Source organism: Chelon labrosus (genome assembly GCF_963514085.1).
Source record: "Chelon labrosus genome assembly, chromosome: 3".
In the NCBI taxonomy this organism is placed as follows: Eukaryota; Metazoa; Chordata; class Actinopteri; order Mugiliformes; family Mugilidae; genus Chelon; species Chelon labrosus.
The window spans coordinates 1,413,753-1,429,831 of record NC_140339.1 but is presented as its reverse complement, the minus strand read 5'-3'; the positions used below and the strand labels follow the sequence as shown (position 1 = coordinate 1,429,831).

The 16,079-nt window shown below is 38.9% G+C and overlaps 1 protein-coding gene across 1 annotated transcript; it reads right to left on the bottom strand.

Moving 5' to 3' along the window:
* Positions 1-5,019: 5,019 nt before the first annotated feature.
* Positions 5,020-9,037, bottom strand: LOC311486070 (CUB and zona pellucida-like domain-containing protein 1). The gene is made up of 9 exons (XM_084541828.1): positions 8,773-9,037; positions 8,537-8,681; positions 8,261-8,404; positions 8,100-8,158; positions 7,829-8,016; positions 5,924-6,318; positions 5,735-5,831; positions 5,435-5,615; positions 5,020-5,299 (listed from the first exon to the last, which is right to left on the bottom strand). The coding sequence occupies exons 5-9, from the start codon at positions 7,859-7,861 to the stop codon at positions 5,163-5,165; spliced, it is 843 nt and encodes a 280-aa protein (XP_084397954.1). The 5' UTR covers positions 7,862-8,016; positions 8,100-8,158; positions 8,261-8,404; positions 8,537-8,681; positions 8,773-9,037; the 3' UTR covers positions 5,020-5,162.
* Between the last annotated feature and the right edge of the window lie 7,042 nt (positions 9,038-16,079).

The window sequence follows — 16,079 nt, the reverse complement described above, 5'->3', positions numbered from 1 at the left end:
TTTCTCTTCACATTCAGCTCATGGACAGATGTCCTGACATTTTCTTTTAGAGTTCACTGGTAGAATTCAGAATTCATTGATCCATCAGTGATGACAAGCCGTCCTGGTCCACCAAACTATTCTACTTATACTCTACTACAATACTACAATAATGCTATTCTACTACAATAGTCTTCTGTCTTGTCCACATGATGTTTAGAAATGCTCTTTTTGAAAAGCAGTGTCCATCACACCACAGTTGTTCAGTGTTCTCAGAAGATCTTTACCTTATTTGTAACAGCAGTTAATGTTGTATATCTGTTTCTTTATGATCTCCAAAGATAAACTTGTAAACTGTAAATATGAGCAGTCATCACAGACGGGAATGTTCTTATTACAGCAATGAGAACGGCTTCAGGCGGTTGCTGTCAACAGCTGATGAAGTAAACATGTTTGTAATACTTTTAATTTCCAGTACTGAGATCACAGGCAACGTCCTCTCATCAGACCAGTTTGGTTTCCACTCTATCAGTGGGCGTCGACTTCTGTGAAGATTAACATGCAGCATCAGCATTTCCTCTCAGATCCTCACACACTACGTCTGCATGTACTAAACACATATAAACACATAGATATGAGCTTCAACCTGCAGTCACGACTGAACAAATAAAACAAATGGAAGAGGCACAAGTATTTTTCTTAAAACACAAAGGTCTAAACTTTATCACGATTACTTTTACGTCATCTGCTTAACTTTATTAGGATGTAAAATTTGGTCATAAAACATTTTAATTCTTACAAAACATAAATTGTGCAGGTTTGCTACAGGTGTTGTATTTACCTCTTGAAATTAACTAAGTGTGTACTCAAACTACTAATGATTAATATAAGACTAGTATTAGCAGTTTAACAAATGTAATCTTTATTAATCTTTATCTTCAGTACAATGTTTTTTTAACAATATCTTTATACATTTTTTTTAAATAGACATAAAAACACATAAAAATGTTCATGCCACAAACTTGGCTCGGTGTCATATCGTCACCATGTTTGTTTCTCCATATACAGAAAAAAATAAGTATAAGTATTACTCTTAAGAAAACAAATATCGCACAGAAATGACGAGTAAGAGAAATACACCTGAGACATACGCACTGCAGTCCAGTCCAGTTTATTGTTCAAGTGAACATCTAATAAGAAAAGAAATTTCTCTTCAAGAATTTCTGAATAAGAATGACTCAAAATAACAACAGATTTTTACTTGAAAGTAGACAAAAAAACATAATCAAGCACATGGAATGGAAATATATTACACTTGTGTTTTTGTTTAGGCAGGAAAATGAGCCAATATTACATATCAGTGAGATGCAATAATACATTATAACATTAAGATGTAAAAATTGTTCATAAAACATTTTAATTCTCTACTTTACAAAACAGGCATTATATTTACTTTTTTTTCACTTCCAAAATGAACTAAATGTGTATTTTACTGGCGGTTGACAGCTCTTTTCTCTTTTTGTCTGTTTTCTTGAACAATGTCTTTATTAAATTTTAATATAGACAAAAAAAAAAAAATGACCATGCCACAAATTTGACTTGGGGAGGGGGTGTTTTTACAGTACATCCTTGTTGGAGGAAAGAAAAAATAAATAAAAATAAATGGACAAGGACCTGATGGAGTAAAAACTACACAAACTAACATTCAAACATATATATTTTTTCTTGCACAGGATATGAGGAGACACAAATGTCTCTAAAACCTCTAGACTGAATATTTACTAGATCTAGTCTATTCACTATATGTCCCTAATAGTCATCTATATAAGTCCAAATGCAGTGGTTAAAAGTCCCAGTACCAACGTTACATTTCATACACAGCTGAGATTTAGTGTGATCTGCTGCAAAACTGTGAGACGAAAATCAATAACTTTAATCTCAATGAATCCGAGAAAATTGAGAGAAATTAGAGATATAATGGATCAAAACTGGAAATTTGTGAGAGTGAAAATCATCCGGATACAACTGGACTGATGACATCTGGTGTTAAAACACAACCTGATGCAGTTTTTTAGAAGCTTTCCAGAAGATGGAGGCTGCGATCGGTGGAGGCCGTCGTCAGGCGTTACTTTAAAAAATAAAATGGCTGCAGAATTGTTGTCGTGTCAGTGGAGTTGTTGAACATGTGGAACCTGTTCAGTAACTTCATTGTCTTATAGCTGCAACTATGCTATTCACATTTTTAATTAAGACTGATGGAAATTTTTAGCTTTCAGTTTCTTTTTCTCTCAGCAGAAAACAGGTCAGACTGATGGAAAAAACCTTCTGCGATAAAGACATGAATGTAAACTCTTTGAAAAGAACATCGACTTTATAGGTCGACAAAGGCTGCAAGACATTTCTACGCCATCTTTTTCTGCTCTTCCTTCATCTTTTAGTCCTGTAGAGATATATTGGGACAGAATACGTCTGTAAGTCATATAGTAAAATTCCCGTATTGTGGCAAAGATGTATGACGGTGAATGAACATATATTGTTTTCAGGTTATGTTGATATTTTCTTAAATTGGACCATTTCCATGGTTGGTAATTTGGGACGGAGTTAAAACGTTATTTGAATGAAGTGTATTCATATAACCTGATATAAAAGAGACACCATAAACTATGAGAGCATCCTGTGTGCTGGTGCAATGCTCTGGGCAGGTTTTGTTTGTTTTGGTCGAGTTCTCCACGATGAGGCGAGACCGTGGAGGACTGGACGGTGAGCCAAGTCCACAAGAGATGTGACTGTGGACATTTAAATCTTTCTCAATAACCATCCTGCTCTGGGGACGGATCAAATTGTGCAACCCAATAAACTGATAGGATCATTATAAACAAACTCATGCCCTGTTCAGACCTTTACATTTAACTCAGTCCTGTGCAATCCTATCACCAGGTGTGAACACTGATCTGGTCTCTAGTGTCCAGGTTAAACAGGTCCAGGTGTGAACACTAATCCTGTCTCTAGGGTCCAGGTTAAACAGGTCCAGGTGTGAACACTGATCTGGTGTCAGTCCACATGTGGAGGTGGTCTGGGACACATGTGACCTCCTTCCTTTGGTAGTGTGAACACACAATGAGTCCTGGGTCACATTAAAGACCACCTACTCAACAGGGCTGATCTGAGGAAGAGGAGTTTAACTCATTCATTCAACCACTAGTAGAAATGATCACATGAATCAGTGATGTCTGTTCATTAGTGATGAGAGCCTTTTAAAAGATTCTGGTCTTGGAGCTGAGAACCAAACTGAACTAGAAACTAATCTGAACTAGAATCAACTCAGGAAATGGTTCTATATATGACGAGGATGAGTTTGATTCCATCATTAAATCACATTTAAGCATTTAATTATGAATGTGATCATGTTGATGAATAGTCCTGCGTAGTTGTGTATTTCCTCAGTAAACACTAGTGTGTTTATTTCCCTCTATTACTGGAGCTTACTTTGTAAACTTAAGGGTTTTTTTGTAGCTGTTGATGGTTCTGATCCAGCGGTAGGTAGAGATCCATTAGAGACAGCAGCTGCTACAATATTCTACTGACCACATGATGGCGCTGCTGATTTACAGACACACAAACTGAGATCAGATCTCAAGTGCTGGCTGGGGACGCATGTGGAGACACATTTATATTAAGACCAGGTGGAGACACAGGGACTTAGAGATGGACATGTGAGGACAGATTGCAAAGATCTCATTTGGGCTTGAGATTATTTAACACTCCGGTTCATTGACTTTCTTTTTTCTAATATTAGTTTTATTAGTTTTCCTTTAAAGTACTGTATGAGAACTTACTCTTGTGAATTTACTTCCAGAGAATATTTCCACAAAGATGAGGCAGGATTCACATTTTTGTTTTTGCATCCTGCAGATAGAGACAATGTCCTCCCACATTTCTCCCATGCACCAAATCGTTTTTATTTTGTTTTGCATTGGTCAACATTTTGTCTCATTTTATCAGCGGATTTCTGATGCATTTCTGATGATGAACATTACGTCTGAAATTAAATTTTGAACAATTGTTGTGAAGCTGATTAAGTTGTTACCTAAAATGAATCACAGTCAAACTACAGAGAAAATGAATGACAGAGATTTGTTTGTCTACAGCTAAAAATAACTAAGTGATTTCCTGCAACATTTACCGTCAGCCTCACATCGCTGTATAAACTGATGACACATGGCACTTGAGCCTGAAGGGTAACACTTATCACATCAGACTACAACAAAGGGTGTCACTTTGCAGGGCAATATAAACCAACCAACCACTAATTCCTTAGATTTAAACAACTCACACAACACAGCAATGCACAATGAGGTATTTTATTGGACAGACATATTTGCCCTTTGTCCATTTACACCATCACCATCTGTACTGATCAGTTTAAGGTACAAAACAAAAAGACAATAAAAACCAAACAAAAACCCTATTAAATTTATTTGAAACTTAATTTAAAACTAGTTATTGTATGTTTTAACAACTTTATCTCTTTCTATAAACATCTTTTAAACTTTCTCCACATTGCACTATTTTGGGATTTTAAGCCAGAGGATCATGAACATTTTACCTGCTGTTGTAAGCAGGACTTTCTTATACTGTAACAGTAAACCCTATCTATCTGCTCAACAGGAAATGTACCCAGTCCACAAAGCTTTTGGATGTCACTCAAAATAAAGTGCAGTAATTCTTTTAATTTACCTTTTGACACCTTTCAAATAATCCACAATTTTAGCGCAGTCTGATTGTGTCCTTCAAAATTTTTTGCATAAAAAATGATTCAAAACATCAACTGATTTTCATACAAATCCTAAAAGAAGACAAAGAGAACCCAATAATGTAAAAAAGTAAGTGAACCCTTGTTTTTACTATCTGCTGTGACCTCCTTTACACCATCACCTCAGAACCACTTCTGGTTCTGTTCTTTCTATATATATATATATATATATATATATATATAAAGTCTGCAATGTTTCCTTAACATCTCTGCAAGTAACAGTTTAAAGTCTCTAAATTCTTATATTCATACCTTCTCATTTTCAGACAACACACCAAGAAAAATGACCTCAAAACATTTTAGTTTAAAACACCATTCAGATACAAAACAGACAAAACCTCTCTTCGTCGTCTTTAAACTAATTTGACTTTTAGTCCTCCTCAGAGGTGGGCAAGGCCTGGTATTTAGCTCTGGGCCTCTTTGCTCGGTAGATCACTCCTGCACATACCAGGAGGCAGCCGACAATAAAGACGAGGTTCACGCCCAGATTCATGCTCAGGCCAGATGCTGAAATGAAGGAAAAAAGACAAACAGGATCATCCCTCTGCTGCTTAAACGGCACACAGATGAAGTGGTGGAAGACGACATTTAAGAAAGTTGCACTGTGTTTTTTAATTAATCTAGTCTGATTGAAGGACTCACATTGGCTGTCAGAAGTCTTAACCAGGTGCAAAGGTCCCTGGGAAATGGAGTGGCTTCTGGTCTCAGCTGCAGCTTCTCTTTTGCCGCGATGCATCCCTGAGTTGGATCTGATGCATCCCTTAGAGCACCGGGTTCCAGAGTTGCCAATCTCACACAGGAGAACGGAGCATGTGATGTAGACCTGCAAGTAGGGAAAGTCATGAAGAGTGGTTTGGATAATCTACAGGATGAATGAGTTTATCTCGCGAATTATTAATTTCTACAAAAATAGAGGATTAAAAGTAACAGTAAAAGGTTTACCTCCTCATGAGCGCCGATGAACTCAAAAGCCTCCATTCCAAATCTGAACTGAGACTTGGAGCTGGGGTAGATTTGCACAGTTTTGTCCTTCACACACCTGTGATAGAGCAGTTAAATGGTTTAGAAATACAAAAACTCAACATTTATCATAACTATCAACTACCACACAGAAGCCTTTTCATTGAGTACCCATTTTCAATGATGGTGTAGCTGATGCGGGAGTTGGGGTCGTCGTAGGGAGTCGCCTTGCAGGAGTCCACAAACAGCTCTGTGTTGGGGATGTTGGTGGTCGCCTCAATCTGCATGAAGATCATCTGCTTCAGGTACACCTCCACTGGGTAGGTGCTGGCGTCCACTTGTTTCCTAAAGAGCTGGCTCTCAAAGAACTCAAACTGAAAGGTGAAAGCACCAAAGCCCTTCTCTGTGAAGGCGTATGGGTTTTTGTGTCTGAACCCCAGGGTTAGGTTGGCTCGCTTTGGATAGACGCAGGAAAAGGCGATCTCAACATCATGTTGCCTGGAGATGATTTCATCTGGGTCAGCAGATGTGATCTCATTCTTAAAGATGATGTTGTCGTCGTCCTCCTGAAAGTGTCATGAAGCAGAAAGTTGATAAAAAACTTTTACTTATGTGCAGGAGTGTATGCAACAAGTTAGCAGAGAAATTGGGACATGTTTAACAGTCGTTACATTTACAAACATGTCTTTCGTATATTTAAGAAACAATATAAAATTCCAGTAATTACAATATATTAACTTAGCATTCAAATACACCATTCTGAATGTCAGCAAATATTAACTTCTGAGCTCCGATGTTTTTACAAACTTCCCTTTGTGAGAGCGGTAATACCACAACAGGGCAATGTTTATACAAGACCCCATTTGAAGACAACATTAAGACAGAAAACAGACTGTCTAATGTTGTGGTGCTAAAATTTGGGTGACCAGAATGCAAACAAATTGTGCACGAAATGGCCAAACCACCGGAGGAAAATGTCAGGGACGCATTGTGACCACTCTGGACACAAGTGCTAATGCATCTGTGCAGTAAATCTACATATAACAACTACAACAACCGAAATACGCAATTGTGTGTGACTTAACCAAATCAACCAGAGAGTAGCTAAACAGCTAGCTACCATTAGCTGGTGAAGACCAAGTACTAATATCACAACTGATCCTTTTATGATGCATCAGTTCATGCATCAGCAAATGTTGGAGAACCAGATACTTCAAGATGACAGTGGAAATTTGTGGAATTGTGGGACTTCACTGTTTCTGGAATGCAGTTCATTCCTAATTATAAGTTTTGCTGCATGTTGAACAATCTTAGGAGTAGATTATTTTTGCCAGTTTTCCAAAAACAAAAAGAGGGCGGCAAAATAAATAAATAAATTGTTGCTTACCACTACATGCATTTATTCGCTTCTCAAACTGAAATGTTTGGCAAGAAATGTGGGATCTTTTGGGAAACATTTGTTTGTTATCTTGTTTCATAAAATTTTTGTTAAGGGTGGTGCGAGATAATGGGGGTAGGACCTAAATGCAGAACAGAGAAGCAAAGGAGTAGGTAAAAGATATTTAGTGAACAAAAATAGACGAAACTTAAGGCGCTGCTGACACAGCAGGTAATCCAAACTTGGCAAAACAAAATCTTCTATGAAACACAACCCATGAACATGACAAGACAAATCTATGATGAGTTATAAGAACCAAGACTTGAGAACTAAAACGTGACAAAACAAAACTATGAGACAAACGACGAGACAAGTGACTAGTACGACATGACAGAGAACAAAGGGAACGACAGGGCTATATATACACATAAGGGACAGAGGGGTGACGAGACACAGGTGAAACAAGTCAAGGCGGTGCACACAACGAGAAATCAATGAACAAATCAAAGGGAAAACACAGGGAGTAACACAAGACAGGAAATCAAGAACTTAACAAAATACAAGAGGAAACAGAACACCAAGTAAAAACTAATCACCAAATCATGACAATTTTCAGGTGATGATATGACAGCAGTTTTATTTCTTAAATGTGGGCAGTGATCAAAGGCCTGGAACTACTACTGTGATCTGAACTGTACCTCAACACGAGTCCCACAGGTGTTCAGTGACATGACAGCCACCAGGTGGGTCTCATTGGAGTGAGTTGACAGGTTGCAGGAAGGATCTTTGAAGTCATTCAGATGCAGGTTCTCCAAGTTGCGTCTGATGACGTAGGACTTCTCCACTTCCACGGTTATCGTTGTTTCATTACACGTTACAGTGCTGTCTAAACGGTGGAAGACATGTAAAAGTGATTTGATACTGTGATGAATCAGAAATGTTAAAACACGAAATTTTGACCCAACTAACCGTGGTGTCCAACATCAGCGGTCACACAGCGCAGCTCTGACTGATAGACTCGGTTGTATCTTGACAAAGACAAGGATGAGAAGAACAATTTTACCAGGAAGGTAATAAAATATGGATTTTAAGTTTTTAAAGTATAGTTCATTACAGTCATTACAACTCACCTGTCTCTTGCTTCAGACACGAAACAAATTGGAAAGTGATCGTTCAGCTCCTGGTCAGTTGGCGTCCATTTTATTGTATATACATCTGTGGAGACTTTCTCCTTTGAAATGCCCCTTGGTCCTGTCACAATCAGGTCATAAATCCTACAAGAGAAGCAATATTTGCATTGTTGACAATTAACGTTGTTATTGCAAAATAAGGCCCAAAAGGAGGACAATGTGTGTACAGTATATTAACACAATAAAGACAATCATTTTAGTCTAAAACCTCCTTACGTGGTGAACTGTGCTGTGGATCTGACTCTAATTTCGAGGGTCTGGTTGACAAATGCTGGAAGATTTACTCCATTCGCCGGAGTTGGTGACAAGAAAATGGGAAAGTAATCACCATCGAGACATGAAGGGGCGCTGTGGTAGTCCACTAAAAGTCAGACGAGAAGAGAAAAATATACTTGAGAAACTGATAAAGCATTAATACTTAAATAAGAATTAGAATAAAATTGTTGACATACCATGAACAGTAAATTGCAGAGGAATCTTGCTGAGTGGAGCAATTGTTGTTCGTAATGCTGTGGTTGTTGTTGGAGCAGTCGTGGTGGTTGTTGTTGGAGAAATTGTGGTTGTTGTTGTTGGAGCAGTCGTGGTTATTGTTGTTGGAGCAGTCGTGGTGGTTGTTGTTGGAGCAGTCGTGGTTGTTGTTGTTGGAGCAGTTGTGGTTGTTGTTGTTGGAGCAGTCGTGGTTGTTGTTGTTGGAGCAGTTGTGGTTGTGGTTGTTGTTGTTGGAGAAGTTGTGGTTGTTGTTGTTGGAGCAGTCGTGGTGGTTGTTGTTGGAGCAGTTGTGGTTGTTGTTGTTGGAGTAGTTGTGGTGGTTGTTGGAGCAGTTGTGGTTGTTGTTGTTGGAGAAGTCGTGGTTGTTGTTGGGGCAGTTGTGGTTGTTGTTGTTGGAGCAGTTGTTGTTGTTGGAGTAGTCGTGGTGGTTGTTGTTGGAGCAGTTGTGGTTGTTGTTGTTGGAGCAGTTGTTGTTGTTGTTGTTGGAGTAGTCGTAGTGATTGTTGTGGTTGTTGTTGTTGGAGCAGTCGTGGTTGTTGTTGTTGGAGCTGTTGTGGTTGTTGTTGTTGGAGCAGTTGTGGTTGTTGTTGTTGGAGCTGTTGTGGTTGTTGTTGTTGGAGCTGTTGTGGTTGTTGTTGTTGGAGCAGTTGTTGTTGTTGTTGTTGGAGCAGTCGTGGTTGTTGTTGTTGGAGCTGTTGTGGTGGGAAATACAACTTGACGTTTATGCCTTCCTCCTGAAAGGGGTTGTTTGAACGTGTAGGATCCATCAGAGTAAGACAGAGTGATCGGTCTGTTGGGGAAGTCCTCCACCACAAGCTCAATGGGATGGTATCCATATCGACCGCCGAAGGTGTATGTAAGGGAGCAGGAAGTCTGACAAGAAACAATGTAGTCTCTGATCAACTCAGTGATTTATTCTGGGTTGCAGAAATATCGTCCATGTTAATGTAGACAGTGAAAAGCAAGTGCAGTGAAGTTATGTATGATCTTACACCACGTTCACCCCTGTTACATCGCATGCTAATGAACCGGGATGCTACAGATTAACTTCACACCTCTACAAACTGGTTGTTTGTTGAGTAACAGATCTGTTACTTGGGATCTGTTGGATTACCTGGGTTTATGAGTAGGTTATAACACAAACACTGCTTTGATATGATTTAACCACTTACAAAATGACATGGAGCATGATTAAGACCATTTACTATTGTTTTCTTCACTGTATTAATTCAATGTTGAAAATACATTTGCTTCATGGATTCTTACCTGGTCTATAGAGAAACCGCTGGTGGGGCCACACAGACCACACTCATATGGATTTGAGCTGGATGATGTTCTGCATCTCACATGGTCACCATCAGGGTCAAACGCTGTCAGATTGTATGATCGAGGGCAGTTCCTTGGGACTCTGTAACATGAGAGTCAGCTGAATCAGAACTAATCAGTGTCTTAAACAATAACCCATGGAATACAACTTTTATGTTCCCTACAGCAGAGGAATGTCTTTGGCAATGCAGAATACAACATTAAGATGCGTCAATCACATCAAGGTAGAAAAAGATGCATGTTTATTTGATCTAATAAGAAGCAGAGCTTTGGAAAAATAATAATAATAATAAAAAGAAATATAGAGTTAATTACCTGAGGAGGGGCAGCATGGTAATGATGGGAGATCTGTTTGATTCACCGGTGTCAGATCGGGTTCCCAGGTCCACATGTGCCATCATTCTCCAGGAAGACCTAGAGCTTCTGATGTTTGATATCCAGTAACCATCTCCTAAGTTGAGATTTAAATAAGTAGGGTATCTGTTTGGAGAAAAAATAAGCAGCTCTATTTTCAATTGTATGTTAAATGGAAAGTAAAAAGTTATTTTAATGTAAATACAGTTTGTGTTCATTCTGGTGTTTTTTGCTTCTTCACCTGATCTCGAAGGGGAGGTTGCTAGGGAGTTTTCTTTTTGTCGTCACCTCATACTGGCACCAGTTCAAACCATAGGAGTTCCTGGCAACGACCTCATTGGTTGTCTGGATCTGGGTCCCACAGTTACCACTTAGGCAAGTGTAGTAATTCGGTCTGCAGTAGTACGTAGTTTGCTTGTCACGAAGTTCCAGCTGAAAAGAATCAAAAGATAAACTCTGAAGAAAGTGACAGGTGATGATTCTTTTATATTTATCAGCATGTAGCAGTGATCAGATGTCACCGTTAGGTAGAAGCGGAACATTTAGCATGGTTGTTGAACTAAACTCAATCGTCAAATTAAAAATAAAATTATTAATTTATTAAAATAAAACAGGATGTAGGAGAGGGTTTAATTTACCTCATAGGTTCCGTCTGAATTTCTTCCTTTCGGTGTGAAGTTCACAGATCCACCAAAGAACCTGTAGGCAATGGACCATGCAGATGCAGCTGTGACCATGAGCAGCAGATGCAGCAGCAGCGTGAGAGAAGCCATCCTGACGAGTGCTCCATCCTCAGCATGAGCGGTGCATCTTAAATAATCTGCTACAAGGAAATAAAAACGTCACCTACCTCAATTACTGGAACAATAATCTCATAAAGAAAAACGAGTTTTACTGGCTTGTAATATTAAAGACCACAGTGGACACTCCTCACTCTTCAAGCTCCATTCAAGTATGTGATCTCTGTTGTTCTAGGTATGAAGCTTCATGTCAACTTCTAAGAACAAGTGCAACTATTGTTTGAAGACAATGGCCTGCAATGAAGTAGTGACAGCTTTGAATGCTTTCACTTTCACTAAACATTTACTGAGCTTCACGCAGCTACCACCACATCTTCTATAAATGTCCATAAAATAAGTTGTCAGTTAGATAGAAGATATTGTTGACAATAAAATTAGATGCATTCATTCAATCAAAAAAATAAGACAATTTCAGTGAAGCAAGTGAGTAATGTCACTCTATGACCACTTGAAAACAAAAAAAAATCACAATATAATGGGTATCAAAACTCATTTTTTATGCTGTAAATTGTATTTGTATGTGAAAATGTTGGCACAAAACAGAAAACATGAGCACACAGCTCCTGTCCTCTAATTGCTTATCTAATTTCTTTTCTATTACGACTGCAGTTGTGTGCTGCTATAGCATGTCAACTGCTGTGTGTCCATGTCTCCATTATTAGTGTCTCTGGCCTGGAATTGTGTGTTTTGTCCTGTAGAGCTCCATACAAAGACAAGAATGAGAAGAGCTTGAATGAGTATCACTGCTAGCTATCCTAAAGTGCAGCAGTGGGAAGTGGTCAAAAGGAAAAGGTGATAAAAAATGAGAAAACTAGCTTTTGAAATCGGGGTCTAAATGAAAGCACCAAAGATTTTCATGCAGATAGGTGTGGCTGATTGAAATCTGTCACTTGGCCTTAGGCTTAGTCATGATCCCATCACTGGCAAATTCTGCAATCTTCTCCTTGGCATAAAAATAAAAACAAATACATGTACAAGGAAGTGTACCCAGTTACATTGGAGTGCAGCCAAACCATAATAATCCTCTTGCTCTTTTAACATGAACCAATTCTTCTGTTCAACCGTGGGTTTACTGAAACACATCACAGCAATAATTTATTGTTAGGGCTGAGGTTAGTGTGACTTGTCTGAGCATCACATTGTTTTGTTCATTAATGAATAAAAAAACAAAGCACAAACAAATCAGCTTATTAAATTATTTGGTTTTGTTTTCTGACTTTGCAACTTGTCTCAGAACAACTAAGTGGATCTTGTGCCAAGAACATACACGTGATGCTTAATTAGTTTGACCTTATTTTTCTTTCAGCTGAGCCTTGTTACGGGAAACATTCAGTGTTGTTCCTCCATCTAAGCAGATTGTTATGTGAGTTATGTGCTTGGATAAACAAAACAACAAACACATGTGTTCAATCCAGTCCAGTCCTTCCATCCAGTTTTTCTTTCATTTAACACAAATTACCTCTTAAAAATGACTATTGTGACATTAAAAGTGTTTTTAATATAGTTGTCAGATCTGAAATCCATCTTGGTCATTTGCCACTATTGAATAATTACAAAGTTGAAACAACTTCTTCTTCTCTTATATTTCCAACAGATTTGATTCTCCACATTGGGCAGAACCACAAGTTCTGTTGTGATTACTTATTTTGGGGTGTTACCGCGAGGCTCAAAACTGGCAACAAAAAGGGAGGCCACACACATAACATTTAAAGGCATGTAAACATGCAGGCCAATATAAACCAACCAACCACTAATTCCTTAGATTTAAACAACTCACACAACACAGCAATGCACAATGAGGTATTTTATTGGACAGACATATTTGCCCTTTGTCCATTTACACCATCACCATCTGTACTGATCAGTTTATGGTACAAAACAAAAAGCAAAATTCAAAAGTTTCTGCATAAAAATGACTCAAAACACCAACAGATTTTCATACAAATCCTAAAAGAAGACAAAGAGAACCCAATAATGTAAAAAAGTAAGTGAACCCTTGTTTTCAGTATCTGCTGTGACCTCCTTTACACCATCACCTCAGAACCACTTCAGGTTCTGTTCTTTCTATATATATAAAGTCTGCAATGTTTCCTTAACATCTCTGCAAGTAACAGTTTAAAGTCTCTAAATTCTTATATTCATACCTTCTCATTTTCAGACAACACACCAAGAAAAATGACCTCAAAACATTTTAGTTTAAAACACCCGTTCAGATACAAAACAGACAAAACCTCTCTTCGTCGTCTTTAAACTAATTTGACTTTTAGTCCTCCTCAGAGGTGGGCAGGGCCTGGTATTTAGCTCTGGGCCTCTTTGCTCGGTAGATCACCCCTGCACATACCAGGAGGCAGCCGACAATAAAGACGAGGTTCATGCCCAGATTCATGCTCAGGCCAGATGCTGAAATGAAGGAAAAAAGACAAACAGGATCATCCCTCTGCTGCTCAAACGGCACACAGATGAAACACTGTTCTACAAAATGAAGGAACCGCTCTGTCCTGCATGTGTATATGAGTCAGTTTATTAGATAAACTAAGCAAGTGGTGGAAGACGACATTTAAGAAAGTAAAAAAACCCAAAAAAACCTGTGAAAAAATAAAATCAAAGTTGCACTATGTTTTTTAATTAATCTAGTCTGATTGAAGGACTCACATTGGCTGTCAGAAGTCTTAACCAGGTGCAAAGGTCCCTGGGAAATGGAGTGGCTTCTGGTCTCAGCTGCAGCTTCCCTTTTGCCGCGATGCATCCCTGAGTTGGATCTGATGCATCCCTTAGAGCACCGGGTTCTAGAGTCGCCCCTCTCACACAGGATGACGGAGCATGTGATGTAGACCTGCACAAGTAGGGAAAGTCATGAAGAGTGGTTTGGATCTACAAGATGAATGAGTTTATCTTGTGAATTATTCATTTCTACAAAAGTAGAGAATTAAAAGTAACAGTAAAAGGTTTACCTCCTCATGAGCGCCGATGAACTCAAAAGCCTCCATTCCAAATCTGAACTGAGACTTGGAGCTGGGGTAGATTTGCACAGTTTTGTCCTTCACACACCTGTGACAGAGCAGTTAAATGGTTTAGAAATACAAAAACTCAACATTTATCATAACTATCAACTACCACACAGAAGCCTTTTCATTGAGTACCCATTTTCGATGATTGTGTAGCTGATGCGGGAGTTGGGGTCGTCGTAGGGAGTCGCCTTGCAGGACTCCACAAACAGCTCTGTGTTGTTACTGTTGGTCCCCTCAATCTGCATGAAGATCATCTGCTTCAGGTACACCTCCACTGGGTAGGTGCTGGCGTCCACTTGTTTCCTAAAGCGCTGGCTCTCAAAGAACTCAAACTGAAAAGTGAAAGCACCAAAGCCTTCCTCCGTGAAGACGTATGGGTTTTTGTGTCTGAACCCCAGGGTCAGGTTGGCTCGCTTTGGATAGACGCAGGAAAAGGCGATCTCAACGTCATGCTGCCTGGAGATGATTTCATCTGGGTCAGCAGATGTGATCTCATTCTTAAAGATGATGTTGTCGTTGTCCTCCTGAAAGTGTCATGAAGCGGAATGTTGATAAAAACTTTTACTTATGTGCAGAAGTGTATGCAACAAGTCATCAGGGAAATTGGGACATGTATAACAGTCGCTACATTTACAAACATGTCTTTCTTATATTTAAGAAAAAATATAAAATTCCAGTGATTACAATATATTAATTTAGCATTTAAATACACCATTCTGAATGTCAGCAAATATTAGCTTCTGAGCTCCGATGTTATTGCAAATTTCCCCTTGTGAGAGTGGTAATACCACAACAGGGCACTGTTTATACAAGACCCCATTTGAAGACAACATTAAGACAGAAAACAACCTGTCTAATGTTGTGGTGCTAAAATGTGTTTTGGGTGACCAGAATGTAAGCAAATTGTGCACGAAATGGCCAAACCACCTCAGGAAAATGTCAGGCACCACATTGTGACCACACTGGACACAATGTGTTAATGCAAATGTGCAGTAAATCCACATGTAACAACTACAACAGACGAAACCAAATCAACTAGAGAGTAGCTAAGCAGCTAGCTACCATTAGCTGCACATGGAACACAAAGAAGCACCCAAGACACCCGTGGATGAAGACCAAGTACATTCCAGAAACGAATGTCAGAGCTGAGCCGTTTAGCAAATGGTCTAGAGCCAGATACTTCCAAGATGATAGTGGACATTTGTGGAATGGTGGAACTTCACTGTTTCAGGAATGCAGTTCATTCCTAATTATAAGTTTTGCTGCATGTTGAACAATCTTAGAAGTAGATTTTTTGTCAACTTTCCAAAAAGAAAAAGTCAGCTGGCAAAAATAATAATAATAATAATACTAATAATATTGTTGCTAACCACTAGGTGTATTTATTTGCTTCTCAGACTGACATGTTTGAGAAGAAACGTGGGATCTTTTGGGAAACATTTGTGTCAAAGTGCCAATGTGCCAATGTGGGCAGTGATCAAAGGCCTGGAACTACTACTGTGATCTGAACTGTACCTCAACATGAGTCCCACAGGTGTTCAGTGACATGACAGCCACCAGGTGGGTCTCATTGGAGTGAATTGTCAGGTTGCATGAAGGATCTGTTAAGTCGTTCAGATGCAGTTTCTCCAAGTTGCGTCTGATGACGTAGGACTTCTCCACTTCCACGGTTATCGTTGTTTCATTACACGTTACAGTGCTGTCTAAACAGTGGAAGACATGTAAAAGTGATTTGATACTGTGATGAATCAGAAATGTTAAAACACGAAATTTTGCCTCAAC

Excerpts from the sequence above, each read along its gene's own strand:
- LOC311486070 (XM_084541828.1), bottom strand. The coding sequence starts at position 7,861 with ATGTCACTGAACACCTGTGGGACTCGTGTTGAG. Across the intron at positions 5,616-5,734 it reads TCATCGGCGCTCATGAGGAG|GTCTACATCACATGCTCCGT; the intron begins GTAAACCTTTTA and ends CCCTACTTGCAG. Across the intron at positions 5,300-5,434 it reads TAAGACTTCTGACAGCCAAT|CATCTGGCCTGAGCATGAAT; the intron begins GTGAGTCCTTCA and ends CCTTCATTTCAG.